Source organism: Anopheles coustani, chromosome 2 (genome assembly GCF_943734705.1).
Source record: "Anopheles coustani chromosome 2, idAnoCousDA_361_x.2, whole genome shotgun sequence".
In the NCBI taxonomy this organism is placed as follows: domain Eukaryota; kingdom Metazoa; phylum Arthropoda; class Insecta; order Diptera; family Culicidae; genus Anopheles; species Anopheles coustani.
Genome location: NC_071289.1, coordinates 31,550,176 through 31,569,212, shown reverse-complemented (window position 1 = coordinate 31,569,212; position 19,037 = coordinate 31,550,176). Strand labels below are relative to the sequence as shown.

At 43.3% G+C, this 19,037-nt stretch overlaps 1 protein-coding gene across 1 annotated transcript in view; it reads right to left on the bottom strand.

The window, feature by feature from the left end:
* The window catches only part of LOC131263440 (nascent polypeptide-associated complex subunit alpha, muscle-specific form), a 95,824-nt gene that overhangs the window by 37,480 nt on the left and 39,307 nt on the right, over positions 1-19,037 (bottom strand). The window contains exons 4-6 of the mRNA XM_058265640.1: positions 13,435-13,630; positions 9,591-9,783; positions 1,769-2,394 (exon numbers count right to left, since the gene is read on the bottom strand). Coding sequence (XP_058121623.1) covers positions 1,769-2,394; positions 9,591-9,783; positions 13,435-13,630 — 1,015 coding nt within the window. The remainder of the gene's footprint in view (positions 1-1,768; positions 2,395-9,590; positions 9,784-13,434; positions 13,631-19,037) is intronic.

Below are 19,037 nucleotides of genomic sequence, written 5' to 3'. Positions count from 1 at the left end.
GATTGTTGCGTGTTATGTGTGTTTGTTTTTTACCCACCGATGGACGGGACGGGCTGGTGCGAGAACGAACGAGCGTCATATTTTACCTCCCGTCGCTTTATAAATAGAGATGAGAGGCATGATAACCGTACGAAAGAAATTGCGGTCCCAAGCATGCCTTCTTTTCCGTGTGCGTGACGATGATAGTGCCCGGAGCTCGCAACCGGGCAGCCGAAAGTAGTTTCGTTTCTTCGGCGGCATCCTGCGGCGGCGTACACGTTCTTGTGCTTGCTTGTTAAAAAGGACACATGAGCACGGGAAAAAAGGCCTCCGGGAGTTGAGGAAGCCAACCCTCCCCCCCCCGCCCTTTCGGTCCGCTGAAGATGGGAGTTGGAAATGGGATACTTCCCATAATTGATACCGGCGCTGTTTGATGAACGACATGTACTTGGCACTCGCAGGTCAGTTTGGGGAAAAGGCTTTCCCTTGCGTGCCTCTAGATGATATATGGAGGTTAAAATTGTTAATGTAAAGAAAGAGGGGAAAAAAATTGGCCCATGGTAACGCTGGAAAGCCCTTTTGAGAATCATCAAAAGTTTGTGTTGGTAATTGTATGGCGTGGAAAAGCCGAGCGAGGAAAAATGGTATCTAATTTGAAATGATACACAAATCACGCAATTTGTAATAACAAAAAAATTATACGTTAACCGAATGAAGCATGTATGTATGTATGTTTAACCCGCAGTCAGCTTGGTTCTCCACCTTCATTTCATCAAACCCCGTTGTATGTTCTCGTGTAAAAATCGGTGAAGTCAGAGCACATCACACGGGAGGAAAAAATAAAAATAAAAAATTGATAGCGGAAGCGGAAAAGCATCCATCTTTCAACGAAGAATGTCTGTCATTACCATTATCACAGTGTTCCCCTTGCCGCTGAGCAGTAGCTCGTATCGTTGAAATCATCATCAGTATCTTCATTATTGCAGTCATCATTCTTATGATTATCGTTTTACCTACAGCATACGATTTTCCCCTGTTTGGTATCTTGTGCGGTAAGCGGGTGCATGGGGGGAAGTTTTGCTCGATAAAAAAGAAAGGAGCAGCAAATATTATTCAACATACGGAGGGTGTTTGTATCCCGAATTCTCAAGTACATTTGCGGAAATATATATCTCTTTGACGTCATTGGTCATATGGAAAATGGATTGAACATAACATTGTTGTTGAAAACATAAAACAAATTCTTTTCCTTTTTTTATACGTTTGTTTAGCAGCGTAATTACTTTGAACACATTATACTTGATGTTAAACATTGTAAAGGAAACAGACAAGCGATAAGAAGACAATTCACGACACTTTACCTCGGGTTCTTATCTTAACTGATCGTTGTAATGAAAGCGTCGTGCTATGGATTGAGCTAGATAACGTTGTTATTTGACACGCAACAGGACGACTGTTGGCAAAAAACCAAAAAATGTGTTGCTCCGATCGTAATCCGTCCGAAATCCTTTCGCACGCCGGCGGTTAATCCGATACAGGGGACCCTTTCGCAAACCGTGCCCTGGGTTAGCGTGTGGATTATCGAAATCGGTTTCATTAACACGCCTCATTAAGTGCCGATGAAAGGGACGCAAGCGTTGGCACACCATTTTCGGAACGGTGGCCCCAGAATGGGGTTTGGAAAAGGGTTTCGCTTATAACTATCGACCCTAACAAGGGTTCGACAACGATCGGGGACGCGTAAACATTCCGACACGTTCCTTTGGGGAGGGAGGGTTGGCGTACGTACCTTCGAGCTGACGGTGGTGGAGCTTTTGGGTGCGGTCACCAGGGGGTCGCCGAAGCTGGCCGGATCGTCCAGGTTCACCTCCCAGGCGATGCTGTGCCGCTTCGAGGGTGTGACGGGCGCGGACAGCGACGGTGGCGGTGGAACGGTCGGTGGTCCCGGGGGTGGCGGGAGGGAGGATTCCTCCAGCGAGTCGTCGGAGAACCGCTCCTCGTCGCTGTCCGCCCGCCCCGACGTACGCCTCGAGGGAGCACACGCCATGGGGACACCCGAGGCGGACATACGCTGACTTCGGTGTGACCCTGCGATGGGCCCTGAGGGGTTGTGCGAAGAGGGTGGCGGTGGCGGGGCGTTCGGGTTCTGGTGGAATATTCGGCTGATGAGCGAGTTCACCGGTGTACCACCCTGGAGCTGGTGCAGGTGGCCGTGTGTCGGCGAGAGCGACGATTCGTTGTACTCCGACTCGTTGTTTTCGGGCGAAGAGTTTTCCTGCGACGTGGAGGTGGAGTTGTCGGACGCTGGAAACCGATGGCGCTCCATCGAGCCGGACAGGGTGCGGGGTGGCATGCGGCGCGTCGGCGAGGCTCGACCGGGATAGATCGTTACCGGATGTTCGTTCAGGATGGGTTCTGGTAGAAGTGGAAAAACAAAGAGCCACATTATTAAGAGTAGTTTGGTTTATTTATCAATTTCCCTAGCATTTAATTAAGGAAAGAAGTATAATCCGAGCCTTCATGAAAACAGATGAACTCTTACGGCTGAAATTGGCGCTGAATTTCCCAAACCCCCCAGATTTTTTATCGGATACTTCTTCGACGTGTCAGCGATCAGAGTAAAATGTCTAATATCAGTCTCCAACCAAATAAAATTCCTATACAATTGCAGCTAAGCTGGGGCTCCGAGCTTAACCAGGTGACATTATTCTTGCTAATTCTAATCTTTATCAAATCCGACTAGTTAGAATTTTTACTGAAGAATCCCCTAGTATGTGTTCTCTTCCAACATTTCGAATACGCTTAATAAATGGGGTTGACACGTGGTGGGTATTTTGATTTCCGACCCCCATGAACACGTTGATCATAAAACTTTATTAGCAGTCCTTAAATCAGCACCGACTACACGCCTAAGCAGGGCCGCCTGGTGGCGCTCCCTAGGACAAAAAAGGATTTACATTACACCCAAGCGGGTCTGACATACTTCCAACAGAGGGTAGCTAATCGTGACTCGGAAGGAAGGAAAGTTTGTGCTAGTGTCACGCCCTGCCCGTGAATGGCGGTGGTTGCGAGCGGTGGTAAAGTTGTTTATAGCATCATTGCAGCTCACTTGCAGTTGTGACGCCATAAATCAGTGTTTTAGTGATACAACAAATGCACTATTTTTTGATCGTTACATTTTGTTGATTTTCATTTCAATCATATAACATTATAACATTGTTTATAACATAATTGTATGTTATATTAGGCGTTAGCTTGATTGAGCTCGGTTGAGGAGGGGTAGAGAAAAGAGTTATGATTTTTATTCTTTACTTGATAGTTATGTTTTTAAGCTTATTAAAAAGTTATGCTCCGCGGCAGGGTTATGAGGGTCCGCGACAGCCGAGCGGTAGCGCCGGTTAGAAAATCGGCCCATGAGCGCCGTGGCTCACCACCTCGACGGCGTGGGTTCGAATCCCAACCGAGACCGGACCCTCCCCTGTACGAGAGGACTGACTATCCACGTACAACAGGGAAACAAGTCTCGTAACGGGGCAGGCATGACCAAGAGGTCGTTACGCCAAGAAGAAGAAGAAAAAGTTATGCTTTCACCATTTCCGACAAAAAGTCGGTCGATATCTTCTGGACATAGTTTTGTTTTTGGCATATTTAGAATGATTAATATTTCATTATTTCCCCCGTGTTGTATTGATCCTATTGTAAAACCTAAGATGGTACGGTCATTGGCAAGTGGTACGGTCATTGGATTAAAGTAGTGGATAGCGATGCACAGATACGCGGTTAAGGTTATTTTTATTAGAACCGTTTATGAGTCTAAATTTGAGTTAATATTGATTGCAACTCCGAAATCGCTACTGACGATTATTATTTTACGTAAAAATTACAGAAGGTTGTAGAAATTACTTGGTTTGTGGAATACAAGTAAAGATTTTGAGCATTTTCACGAAGTGCTATTTTTTTAAAAGCACTGTAGAGATCGTTCATGTTTGTTTTGTTTGTGTTAGTAAAATTGAGCTTCAAATGTAGAAATAAGATGATTTTATTAAAATCAGAGCGAACCTTTGAGCTTCTGATAAGCCTATCAGAAACCTCTCTCACATTCATCGTATGATGTAGTAATGCAAGAAATATGTGTTGTTTTTACAGAACTGAAGTTTAAATTTCTATTGCCTCTGCCAAATGTTAATATTCTTATATTTTAATGTTTGTCAAAATCGAATAGGCTAGTTATTAAGTTTGTTTGAAGACTTATTCAAAAACACACAAAGATCACGGGAAACATTTTTTGCTCCATTTTTCAAACAGGCAAATCTGAAAACACAAATGAATCATACAGTAAAGACACAATTCAAACGAATTGAAAAAGAGTGTACACTTTGTTTACTAACGTGATCACGAAACAGCCCTACCCTATAGGGTAACGTGAGTTAGAACGCGTGAGAGGAGTTTGAAGTGCGAGGATCACTAACAATAAGTCCGTCAGAAGGAGCGGCCAAAGGCGATACATAAGGCGCTGGAGGGAGCTATCGCTTCTTGGTTGGAGAATTGTTTTCGATTCAAAATCTTCCAATAAAGAGAATAACATAAAAAATGGACGTCAGTCGCGCATGTAATTGTATATTCATTTAATCAAATAATGCGAACCTATTACCAAGAATTGGCCTACGAAAAAGTACCCAAGATTGCACAGTGAATGTACTCTAGTAATCTTATCAACAAGGGAATCCCCTGTATTCAACAACACAACCAGGTCATACACGATTGCTGAAATTGCTGGAGCTCACTTTAGTCAGTTGCGCTTCACAGCAACACAGTTGCTTTAGTCAGTTGCGCTTCAAACGTGATCGTTAGTAGTTACCCTTCGTAGTACCCTTCGACGATCAGAGTCGATCACATGCTAATCATGTTTGGAAGTAGACGGAGTTTTGCGATTGCGCTGATCACCGCAGTTGTAATCGGTGGTAGTTGTGCAGCCCCTTCAATCAGAAATAATGGTGAGAGTTTTGAAAGGTAGTGTTTTTTTTTGTAATGAGCAAATATTTTGACATTTCCAACGATTATACTTGTAATAGATATCAGTTTTGAATTAGGAGACAATGGAGAAGATCCAGTGACGGTCTTTCCAAAAGGAATAGACGAACCACGGCGCTATAATCAAGACACAGCACTACAGCTCAAATCTGTTTCTAAAACGTCAGTTTCAACTACCAGGAATGATGTCGGGTATAATTCGGATGAAATGGAGGAACCAGAAAGTTCAAACTCCCAACCTCAATCCACAATTACCATGATCACCCGTGCTCCACAACAAAGCTCTACTACCGCAAACCAACTCGATTCGTCGGCGGAGGAATCACACAGTTCCACTACTGAGCATCCACACAATGTTCTAGGAAGAATTTTCTCTAAGCCCCAGGACAAACCCGGAAGAATTTTCTTCGCTGGTGGAGTGCACAATTACCGCGTTGGAAACGATGAAGACGAGAGAAAACGTGCAGTTGAGGAGTACAAATATCATTTTGTGAGAGTAGAGCAAGGTCTTCCGCATGTAAGTACTGCATCATACACTAGCCTTTTTAAGCAATATCTTGTAAAGAAAAAAAACTGACATATTATTATACATTTCAGACAACAAAACGTGGGGACAAATTTCGAGCACCATGATTCCAATAGACCAAAAAAAATGAGCTATTTGTTTGAAGGCACTAAATAAAGTGAAATGAAATTATACCAGCAAGCAAAAACTTATGTTTTAAGCATCATAACCGTTTATACCCTAAAGTTACGCAGCGTAATCAGTCATATGTCTATCAGTTCTTGTCTCTAGTCCTGCCGGTTAATCACAACAGTGTCAACAGGTTATCATATTTTTCTAGTTTCTTCGTTTCTACAGGGAATCGATGAAATCAGTTCGTAAATACATAGTCTAGTGGAAAAATGAAGGTTACACTATTGAAAAATATTAAAAATTAATTTTTCGATACACTATATGTTTTCGCGATTTTATCTTTTTTATCAGCGGTTTAATTAGTGCGAACTAACGTAAATTTTGTATATTTCTATTTTATAACATAAAGCTGTTTGTATGCTGCTGACTGTTACCTCTATGGATTAAGTTAAGTTGTCGTATATGCTATCACAAGAACATGTTCGAAAGGCGACCACTTTGGCCCAGGAAGTATGTAGGAATCGTGCGTGCTGCTTAAAAAGCTTTTGAAAAACGTTTGAAACTGATGGATAAAAAAAACATATGCCGTAGTTGATTTATATGAAATAACGTTTCGATTAACAAAATATATGATCCTGGACGATCCGCGCCTTCTCATTCAATTTGTCCTCGTGCTCCTTTCCTAGTGGAAATGGCTTTGGGGAGAACGATCCTCTTCTTGCTTCTATGAGTCAATTTAACTTAATGTCCGATCACAGGGAATTCGACTCCACCCTCTCCAAATTCCATTCTAAATTTTCTTCTACTCCTGCTTTCGCGTAGTTGCCTTCCTTCTGCCTGTTTGCAGTGTGTGTGTTTCTTTATCTTTTCATATATCGCTAAAATAGGGGAATATTTACTTTTAGATTATTCAAATTTGTTATCACATGTTGTTTAGTGCATTTGTTTACTATCTTTTGGCTTTTTTGGTTGTTTAGAAACAACTTTTCATCACTCCTTGGTGCAAAGAAAACAAGAATTTACCATTAGAAAACCAGGTAAAATGCTGTCAGTCAGTCGGTTAACTGTTAAAATCTTCGGAAATGTATTTTTCGGCCAGCGAGTGAAAAATCAATTTGCAACAATTTGCGCATTTGCGTGTTTTGTGATTATCTGTAATGTTCGTTGATAAGAAGTGAACACATTACTTCTCTGCTGTATTTTTTACAGTTAAACATTTAAATCTATAAAGATTTTGCTTTCATTTGATTCGGCTTGCGAATACCAACGCCTACAAGAAACGAGAAAAGTGGCAGAAAACTCATTTTGCTTGTATTTTCAGTCTTTTGTACCTCGTGTAAACTAAGCATTAGCGTTGCAGCGTGTACCACATTGCTTATCACGGTCAGTATACGACAAATCATGTAAAGGGAAATCCATAATAAAAGAAACTTTACGGACAGAATGAAGAAGACAGTCTAATAACAGATTGTATGCAAATACATTCAAAGAAAAAGTAATAGTATATTCATTTTTTTGGGCATTTCTCTTATCATGTTGGGAAAACCCATGCGCCATGACGCGCACAGATTACGTTTAACAGACAACGAGTGCAAGTGCCAAGTGCGAGAAGAAATATATGTTCCTCAGTTTGGTTTACTACATTCTCCGAGGCGGACGCTTTCAAGTCGAAACAATGTTAAGAAGTGTGCGGTGTCTTGCAATTGCGCTGGTTGGCGCAGTTTTAATCGGTGTTATTTATGCTGCTCCTGTTCCCGGGGAGAATGGTAAGAGTTGTAGAAAAAACTACTGTTTGAAAATACTACAAAGATTACTAAAATAAAACTATAAATAGATATTCAAGATTCGAGCTACTCCATCGAAGATGAGGAACAATCTGAGCCACTACCCAGTTCTAGCACGACCGTTCGTATTCCACTACCAAGCTTCACCACCGAGAGCGTTGCCGACGCCTCTGTTGGTGGCTCAGCACCCTCAACCACCGAGAGCGTTACCGGTCCTTATGTTAAAGGTTCATCAAGCTCCACTGACAAGAGCCTACATGGCTCATCGTCAGAGGCTCTACCAAGCTCCACCACCGAGAGCGTTGTCGATTCTCATGCTGGTGTCTCCGTACGCACAACCACAGAGAGCGTAGCCGATTCTGATTTTGGAGGATCGTCAGAGGATCAAGCAAGTTCCACCACTGAGAGCATAGCTAGAATCATAAGCAAAGTATACGGTCCTCCTCCAGACACTCCCGGAAGAATTGCCTTTGGCGGTGGAGTCCACAAGTTCCGCATAGGCCAGCATGAAGATGAAACCAAACGTCTACTCGAAGAGTACAACTATCATTTTGTGAGAGTAGAGCAAGGTCTGCCGCATGTAAGTAGTTAGCGTAAGTGGCGAAATAATATAATGCTTTATTTTAAATAATAAATAACTTTTATTATCTTGCAGACTACGCAGCGTGGCCATATGTTCAACCCTCCTTCTTAATTTTAATGGTTTATATTTGTTTGTAATGGTTTATATTTGAACGCTTAAAATAAAGTGAAACAACATTACACCAGTATGTGAAAGTGTTATTCCTTCCGCTGATTACGCGCTGAGTGTGGGTTAGTGAGATGGTCGAGGGAGTTTTCTGTTATCTCTACAAGAATTTCTTCGATCTTTCAATATTTCATCTTGCAGGAAAGCACACAGTTACTCTGTCAGTGCGATAGTGTGGCAGTGTGAAAAGGTTATCAACGTCTTTACACTTTACCCGGTATGGATCGGTATGGGTTAGAACATTTATATTCCAAACAAGATGTGCTACTTCAATAGAGAAATGCCTTTTTGGTCAATAACATTTGACTTTGCAAAACATTTACTATTTATTTACTTGTAGCGGCTAGTGAGCCGTTACAAAAAAAAAAAAATATGTTCAGACATGTTGTGTAAACTTTTCCACTACCTTAGGGGATCTTCAAGCTCAAACTCAATCCCCTTTCGGGCAGACGGTCTTGCGTGTTTGTTGGTCATGTCTTTAATCGTTTGTGCCTGCCTTGCTAGCGTGCTACTGTTCGTTTCCGTCGATCAGGTCGTTCGTTCGATGTGCGACCACGTTCCCTGGGCGCTAATAATTTTCCCGATGAACTTTGCCGTGGGGAATTGCAGCTAACGTCAATGGCGTACGTACTACCACAGCGGTGTTGTGGGAATAAGCATTAAAAGCGCCCGTAGTTTAAGGTCCACAAAAACGAAGAAAAACACATTCAACCGGTCAATTCGTCCTTCGTTTTTGTTTCCGGGAAACAACGTTCAACGTAGAACCTCGGGGCAGGCGAAAAACACTGCAGGTGTCGCTTGAAGAACGATCGGGGAAGAAGTTTTGCAGGAAGGGAATATGCTCAATGCACACGGCAATATACGCAATTTTCTCGCGTGCTAGTGGTTTCTGGTATGAAAATTTAATTTCTAGCGCTGTTTCGCGAAAGTTTCGGTCTCTTTTGGTCGCTCTTGCGTAGATTTACTGCTACATTAATGGTGATGCTCATCCTGAGGATTTCAAAAATACGCTAAATGCAATGGTTTAACGTAAAGGAATAAGCTTATTTCATGTTTTAAAGGATGCGAAAATGATGAAATATTCACCTCACCCGAACAACTACTATAAATATTACACATTTGTTATGAAAAGTTAATTTTGAACATTGAAGATGCATCGCTGGAGTCTTAACATGAAGTTAGAGTTATCACCAAGCATTAAAAGATCTTTCAAGACATATTTTAATTAGAAATTTTCTTAATATTTTTTCACAACTTAAATTCAATGTGCATCTTTTCGAAACGTTTCAATTTCATGCCTTTCGTAAATATACTTCCAAATTGAATCCATTTTAACCAACTGACCAGCATCCTTACGCGTGCAAACAACATTATTTCGACTCAATCCTGCAAACTGTCGTAACGAACTTACCGGGCAATCGGGCCATCCCCCGCAGCACTGCATCGTGCACGGCACTGATGCCGATGCCGAGCTTGTTCCGACCACCGTCCAGACTGCCGCCTCCGGTATCGTTCGAGCCGGAAAAATCCTGCAGCTTCGGTGGGCTCGAACATGGAAGACTTGCGTAGCGCTGGGGCATCGCATTCGGTGGACGCGTCTTTGGCTGTGGACGAGAGAAAGGGGAGGGCAGCATGAGAGATAGCGGCGAGTCCGAGTAGTGCCCGGGGGCAGTTTGATGCGATTAGCTAAATTGCGTGAGCAGCAAAATTAGGTTATGGAATTTGGGGCAGAAATTATGAGTGGGGTTGCTTACGGGGAAAAGTTTTCCCTTCGCTTCAATCGAGCAAACAGCAGTTTGCAGCAGGAAAACCAGCCATTTTTACTCGGCCTTAAATACGGACAACGTTTAATGCGGGACGAAGAAAATTACGCGAAGAAAAATGATGATAAGGAAAAATAAATTGATTTTAATGCATCATTTTTTTTGTCGGGAAACTTCATCGACACTGAGATGATGAGAATAGATTCGTTTACCGGTCTTTACACTGATGCTCCTGAATTTCTTTAGCAAGCACATGCAAGTAATTTTTAAAATCTTGCATTTGATCAATCTTCGTCGAGCAGAAAGAAACTTCAATAAACGGACAAAATGACTGGGTTTTCCGATCGTAAGACATTTCAACATTCCATCAAAGAGAGTCGGTATGGCATCGCAAAAAGAAGTAATCATCGCTCAATGGAAAACCGGAGGAGATATTTGCCAATGACAAATGGAACCGAATGATTCTGTAAATATATTTGAATGCATTCGCCACGGTGCGCATAGATGAAAGCTGATAGAGGAGTTTCTACTCGAATTGGAACGATCGGAATGAGTATTTAAGATTTTACAAAAAGGATAAAAAGGAAGCGTATTTTCGGAAGTGGTTCTGTGTTTGTGAAATGTCTACTAAAATGCTCGAAAAAGTGAACAAAAAGCAGAGAAACGAATGAATAAAAACGTATTCAACCAAATAAAGCCGTTGAATGGAAAAACGTTTCGCAATGGAGCATCGAATCAGCTGTTTCAACGAAATCACTCCCGCTAACAGAAAGGCAGGCGGTCTCTTATTACTCGATAATAGGTTTGATATCCATCTCTTGGTCCCTGCCTTCCCAGAGCAGGACTACATAAATAAGAATCAGATTTTTCCACCCATTTATTAGCACGCTACGATGGCGAAAGCAACCAGAACTATCCATTCCACCAGCATTGAATATGTTTTGCCCGCTTGTGCGGGGAGCAAATTCTTGCTCTGCTCCTCGATCCTCGGTGGGAATGTCTATTGAAGGAAGGTTTTCTGTGGCATAAAATTTTCGGCAACTGTCATTTGTTTCATCCGTTTCATTGGAGCAGCGCAAGCGAAACGGGGGAAGACTGGCGGAACCGTCCAACCGTTAGATGAACCTCGCTTACGACGGCGGAACGACGCCGGCGGACGGTGGCGGAAATGGACGAAATTTATTTAACATTTCGTATCGCTGTCGATCTGCTTTTTGCCCTCCTTCCCATCGGTTGCGTTACGATTACGGCGAGATTTTTCGCCTTTTCCTGGTTCTGCATCAAACGAGGAGGATTTCGTTGGAAGAAATTACATTTTTATGTGATTTATGCTTCCGTCTGCAACCATTTCCCGCCAGCCACCAAACATTCCCAACATCCCCGACTGCAATGGCGGGAGGATATAAAGTGACACGAAGAGCTGCGCGTAGCACTGAATCTACCACCGAAGCGAGGAAGGAAGAAAACCGTCCGGAAGAGACACGCAGGAGAACTCTATCCCCTGAACACTTTTACCGTAGGAATTCCCTACGAAAGATTGCACCATTGGAGCCCGGATTTTCCTTCCCGCGTTCGGGGGTTGGGGAAAACTATCACCCCAAAGGGAGGGCATTTATGTTTGCGAAAGAAAATCAAATGTTTTACTAAACGACGACGGTTGCGTCGGGCGCTACATGTGAGGGCGTCTGCCGGGACCGTAGCGTCCTCGGGATGCTTCTTACAGGATAGAAACTATCTTCCTCAGTCACGTCACAAACGGCATGGCAGACATACTTATCTTATGAATGTCTGGTGGGAGAGAGAGAAAAAAAAAAACTTCAGCCAAAAGCTGACAGACACGGAAGGCTAAGAGATATGAATTGGGGATCGTTTTTTTTGCAGCCAACACGGCATAATACCGTAAATGTTGGTGCAATTTTATATTTACTTAAATTTATTGGCTCCATTTACAGGAGTGTTATAGTTCTGGCTTGTTTATGGCCTTGCAGCAACATGCAATTCTATGCAAAACTTAGATTTTTACATTTGCAGGTAAAATTCAACTGTGCTTCGAAAAGCAATATAAATCATATAAATAACAAACTAGGATAAATTATTATGTTATTTTTTTGTTGGTTTGGTTTGAAGAAGTTTTGCAGTTCTACTTGTTTCCAATACATAAAATGAATTAGTGTAGCTGTGAAAAGTACTTTTAACGCTCTTACGAACATCACCGATTGTTTCATCTCAAACACTCTTATCCTCATCTCGTACTGTAACATAAACTGAACTGAAGTAGGTTTTCTTTCGCCATCCATTGCCACTCGGCGGAACAACTCGTAGCTAAAATACTTTCACTACGGAAAATAATTTATTCATGGCACATGCAACATAGATAAACCATATGCGTGCTCCTTTCAGGGCGAATCTAGAGGGCTAAATGTGACGACAAGGCCTAGGTCAATAGCCGATCTGTCGAGCAGGAAAATGAAGTCATTCATCCTACACCAGTCCGGCCTTCGGCACCATCATCATCGTCATCTTCATCACCATCAGCTCCACCAGGAACTTCCATCACGATTCGCGCCTGTATTTGAGACCGAAATGAATATCAATAATTCACAATCCAGGGTTTATTTTTTGTGGCCAACCAGGCGTCTCCATTTCCATCCCGCCGGTAAGGTAAAATAGGATTTAGTGACCCATCGGGTCCAAAGAGAGCGGGCACAATATTGTGGACGGCTATACGATCGTAGTTCATTGATGTGGACAGGTTCTGTTCCGGGGCAGAAAAAAAGGGGATCACAAACCATCAATCCATTCGGTGGACGGAAAAGGGCCTTTTCGAGTGAGCTCGCTTCTTTCGTCGTTCGTTTTTTCCTACTACAACGATGGACGGCTGACGTCCGGTACGTGGAAATGGCATAAATACGGAGGTGAAAGTTGTTTCCAAATAACGCTCTCCCGAAAATAGACTTTACCGGGGCCTGGCGAGACTAAATTGTGTGCCTAAAACCTTAAGCTGCGGGGATAAACGGGCTGCGTTCGCTTCGGGCCAGTTGATTGCTAGCGACACAACGTTCACACTTCCGGGGCTGGAGGCGTTAATCCATTTCCAGCCGAAAAGGGGGCGATTCTGGATGAGCAACATTTTCGGTGCGAAATTCATTTGACCGTCAGCAAAGCAATCAGTGGAGCATTCCTTGTGAGGCACGGGAAATATCTGATGGAGAGTAATGTTGAAGCAGAGCATGAAGCGAAACAAGTTAGATCCACCTGATATTCATACTGACGGTTGGGAGCGTTCTGAAAACGCTTCATGATAGGTATTTTTAATCAGCTACCATCAAGCTTTACAGCTTGGATTTAAATTTAGATGGATTAAAATAGGAGTTCGATAATTTCGTGTCAGAAAAACATTGAACTATGGCCTGAAAATAAACTTAATCAGGAAAGCAGAAAACATAATACAGCTAAGTCACACAGGAGGAAAAAGCTTCCGAAAACACTTACCAGTGTTGTTTGGGTCGGACTTTTGCTCACGACTGTTTCCTCGTGCGAGGACGGTTTGTTGTCGCCGGAGGTGTCGCTGTCGCCGATGCTGATCGCGTCCGAGGTGCGAATCGATTCGTTTCGGCTCCTTCCGTTCCACTCCGTCTGCCCATTTTCCGTCGCGAGCCGCCGCTTCGGCGATGACGTTGGGGAAATTCTGCAAGAAAAAACACAACCCGTAGTGCATTAGAGAGGGGAAAAAAACGCGCTGGTCCGATTGATTCTTGGGTAATCGAATTTTAGGATCCGCAAAGTGAAGAAAGCGTTCCGCAAGGACACTTCTTGGATGGGTAGGAAGAAAAGTAGAGTGTAAGAAAAAAAAGGATAGCGAGAATCAACAGACAGACAAGACCTCGGAGGAGATCAGGGCAAATGGAGGCATTAGGGAGCACCACCATAACCACAAACACGGACTGTGGTGAAACCCAGACAGTCGCGGAAGAAAACGATGGAGCAACATGCCGTCACCCAGAGCCAGATAAATCAGACCGTCTCGATCTTAAGCGAGCCACACGCTGTTCAAGATGTCGCCCCAAAGAGAGCGAAGCAGTGCAGTTGCTTCCGTCTGTGTGCATGTGCATTATGTTCTATTGCCCCCTTCTTATCAACCTCCCTCGAACGGCAGACAAAAGTTTTCCCTCGAATGATGGTCGTACTCCTTTGTGTCTGGCCGATGACGCCGCCGGCTGCACGTCTTCGGGGAAGGATTTTTGCGCGCGCGAAACCGGCACGATGGAAAGCGTCGGTCGGTGGTGCATGTTGCGCTGTGTGGTCACAGACCCGGGCACTCGTCTGGCGGAAAACCCCGTCCCGGCCCGACCCGACCGTGGCGCGACATTGCACTTTTGCACCGACCTTCGCCAATGGAACACAACCGGTCTCGATGCGATGAGCATCCATTGAGGCGGTAGGCCACCACCGTGAGTGTGTGTTGGCTCATTGCAATTCCCTTTTCCGCGAAAAGGGAAAACCGATGCTGGAGAGCGATAGATAATGTTGAATCGGAAGAGCTCCCAAGAGGATTTTTCAAGGCGCCACTCGACGAAGGTAAATCAAAGTTTTTACCAATTTTGTCAGTGATTAAAAGCCTTTGATAGGAAGCTGTCGCTGGCGTGGGGAATTGAATTGCCGTAGGGAAGATTGAAGATGGGTAGACGGTGATTTGACGTTTTTCTGCACAAGGTTTCCGTGTTTTCCACGACGAGAAAGGGATACGAATAGAAAGGTAATCAATTGCACTGATTGTTCCTAATGAAGAGTGTGGGTTTGACTATTTATAATTTGTGGTTGTATAAAGGTACAAATAATGCTTATAGGTGGCATCATAGTGAGTATAAAGCTACTTGAGTATGGTTTACTGTCATCCCTATTCATTGTGGCTTCTAATCTACCTTAATTCAAATAGCGCATCGACTTCTGTCCCTAACGTATGTGTGTTTGGCTCTTGTTCATTTGATTTTGTCTCCTGATTTATATTCTGTTCCTGTTTTAAATTTACGAATGTAGATATGAAGGTTTTGTCCAAAAATTTCGAATTGTGCGATAGAAATGTACCTAAAAAAAATACATAATCATGATAATTTATAGTTTTAAAGCAAAAGCCTACACATGTTTATTTTTTAAAACATTAAATATGCTGTAATTATCTAGCATAGTAACAGTTTTATTGTCTTTTTTGTGACAAGGGACAGATAATAGTGGAATAAAACATATGCCTTAGAAACAAAACATGATGAACTTTTACAACATTGGCTCCTCAAACACAATACCAACTGTTTCCAAGACAAAATTTATTGGCAACAACTTTATTGCTTTTTAGTACAAAGTAAAGTTTTATTTAAAGACGCTGAAATTATTATTCAATTAATCGCAAAATCTATGTTCTATTTTGTTGAATTTGTTTCTCTGTGGAGCTTACTAACAAGGTGCAGTTCAGGGATGCTTTTAAGAACTTAAAATGTCTTTGCTTTTCGGACTGCAAATGTCAAAGGTTTCAATTTTACTTTCGTGCCATATCGGGTTTTCAAAAGAATGTAAAACGTTAACACGTGCGTGGCGCCATTTCGATCGTACAGCAAAAATCTTCAACCTAAAAATACTGCGTTAGATCCTTTTGATTTCTGATACCTTTTTTACACGAAACACCCGCTTCCAGACACATAGATAGATTTACATGATGCTACAACTGCAAAGCCTTTCCTACAGGTACCAGAAGATAGAAACGAGGAAAATGAAAACTCGTCCAAACATGGCACGTAGCAATTTGAAGCTGATGGAGCATTTCGTCGGTAGACGGATCCACTACCTAGACTGCACTTTGACTGCACTTGCAAGGAAGAGTTTCCGTGCAGATGATTTTGCCATCTACGCAACCAAAGCAAACAAGAGCAAAAGTGCTCTGAAGGAAAGTTTTGAAGGGTTGAAAATGGGACTTGCAAAAACGGGAAATCTCAACACACAGCACATATCTGCGCACATGCCGGGGAAAAAAAACGCAAAACGGAGTGACAGAGGTTTGGTAGGGTAAATTGGTTGTGGAAGCATTTTTCCAACGAAGTTTACCCTCTTCAGGGTGGCCCTATGATGAGCTTAAAAAAATCCTACTCTTCATTCCGAGGCGCTCTATCGGGGTGAAACTGCTGGAAGAGATAGTTGCACGAAGATTAGATGAAGTTGCGTTGACGGGCGTTTTTCCTGATTTGGGTTGCATGGATTGTGCAAACGCTCGATGTTATCGGATGCTATGCATACGAGAGGGACTGGAACCATGAAGGTAAAAAACACACACTCACACAAACACACGCACAAACAACTCTAAAGCGAGCGAATGATGTTTGTCTTTTCATGCAAAGTGTTTGGAAGGCTTACGGTTTTCTTCTTGCATTTCGATGCAATCTTTAACACCACTTTTTTGCTTCAACGCAAAAGTTTCTCCTGTTGGCTTAAGGACAGCTCAATTTAAAACGGATTTTCCTGATTCGCAATAGAATTTATCTTTTTTCCGATCAATGGTCGAACTTTTTCGAATTACGCAGTGTTTTTGTTTGTCAATCTCATTTGTTTGCTTGAAGAATATTCTTCCTTAGTTTTTTGTTTTTGAACTGTCACTAAAAGAAAGTTTAAGCTAATTCGATGAGATGTTAAAAAATACACATAAAATTTCTTAAAAACTCCATTTAAAAAACACTTTGCGTTGAATTCAAACGATTTATTTACTCAGTTATAAATTAGTTTATAATCGCTCCACCAATTGATCCCTATTGATGGGCAGTTGGCTTACCAAGGGAGATCAACTTTAAAAGCAATACCTTCATAATCCGCAGGATCAAGTTTGGACGTAACTTATCCGCCGTCTTTTCCGAAAGTTGGAATGAAAAATTAATGTTGATTGAAGTGGTTGTTGCACGAAGCAAACGAAATAAGCTTTACGAGCACAAGAAAATCCCAAACGGTATCTTTCAGTTGGTGCAAAACAAATCAATCAAATGCAATTGAAACTTTGCTTCGAATTTCCATCACTTAAGTGGGATTTTTGAAGCTGCACAATATACCACTAACCTAACTATAGGGCTATGAGTAGGTTTAAGTACATGTTGTATTTCTTCTAGCTTCCTGTTCCCGTTCGTAAAAGCTGTGCACAATTAAGGCACTTTCATAAATCGTTTAAATAGCGTTAGGGAAGCCTTCTGCATCATCTACTCGGGATGAAGTTTCGGGTTCGGAAAACTGGCAACCGGATGTTTGGATTGGCGGATCTGGTAGCTCGGGCGGGCTGAGCTTTTCCCCGGATAAAGCAAACACAATTATCGATCAACCTGGTAATAATTCTCCGTAGCACAGTTTCCCGAGCCGTTTTGGCGAGTTGTCGAGGGTGGCGGAGAAAAGAGCACTTGAGGTAAAACGTAGGCTTACCGTATTATTTTCCTACTAACCGAGAGAAGAATTTATGACTCCGGTACCTCACTCTCCCGGCCCGGCCACTTCCCCTCGCCACTCCACCACTGGTAAATCCATGTCTAACTCGGAGTCAAAGTGGATTAAAAAAGTGTGCGAAAAAAAGAGCAAAATACGGGAAAAGTCGGCTAAAGGAAACGGATGCGGAAGCGATCTGGCATTGTGTCAGGCCATTCCGCTTCGTTATTTTTTTTTTTGCCCGACAAAAGGTGGGTCGGGCGCCATAGGCCGTGGAGCATAAGGTAAGCAGAAAAGAAATATCTCGTGGCGCGGGAAGCGGAAGAAGTGGAAACCCGGGAGCGTGGTAAAGTTCAACAACCGTTCTGGCGTTTCTCGAGTGCACACTCTGTTGCTCGCTGCACGCCTTTATCCTCGAGTGCCTGCACCCGGATTAAGGCTGCATTTTTAATCCAGCCGTCTGGGACGCCGTCGGAGCCTTTGGGTGGAACAATTTTCTTGCCTTTTCTTTTGCCTTTTTCCAACCCTCGCACGTGTGCAACCGGTGCTGGTGATGGGGTCTAGGCGCGTAAGGCGCTTGCAAATGCGACTGTTGGTTCGAGTGGCAGGTCGCGAGGTCTGCAAATGCAATGCCTACCGGCACGGAGCAATGGCATTCTTGAACGGAAAAATCTCTGGGTGTCTGCGTGAATTTTTCGTCTCATGCCAAGGCTTTCCTCAGGGAAACGGGCTTACAACGGGATTTTACGTGAGAATTGTGTTTCCCCGAAGATCAGGATAGGGAAGTACAATTGCCTCCACGGCAGAAAATGAAAATTGGATCCGGATTGTGTACTGATGTTTCGTCGGGTGACATGTGCATTTACATAAGGACTTTGACGAACACCCGCTGCTCGTCGACAATTTGAACAGTGTTGGACGAAGTATTTGCTGATGAAAAAACCGTTAACGATGTGTATGCTTTAGGTTCGTACAGGCAAGAGGAATTCAACAATTTTAGAATATATTGATATAAATTATTTCCTATTTATCAAATTCTCTTCTGCCTAAATCTGAAACGAAAGCCTATCGGAAAGTGTAGTATCACATTTGTCGTTTGCTGTTATTGCTGACTTCTGCCCTCGATCGACCGGGTGGTGTCGGCTTCCCTGTCATGCAAGCATCCGAGCCTTTCCGCGACCCATCCACATCCGGAATGCTGGAGCGAGAGGCCTGGCGTGGGCAGATCAAATATTTAATGTATACGAACGCGGTAGCAAGATGGTGAAAATGTCAAGTCAGCCGGCGGCATAAGCACACCCCCCCTACACACACATACATACACGGCCAGACACGCCAACAGGACCCATATCCGATGGTAGCGTCCCAGTGGAAGTGGTGGCAAGCGAGCCCTAAAGCTCTAGACAGCCTATATTCGATGATCCCTGCCGCTTGCCCCTCGTCACAGCCCTTCCCTGGTGAGTTTGAATGAAACCCGACTGGATAAAGCGACTGGATGAGATGAGCCCTTCTTTATGTATGAGCATACACACACACAGGGCCCATCCACCAACAGGCCGGCCCGTGTGTAGACGACACGGGTTCCACCGGTCCTCGTGACTCCGAATATTAACATCGGGTACCGGTGGCCTTGCACAACATGCACGCGTTGG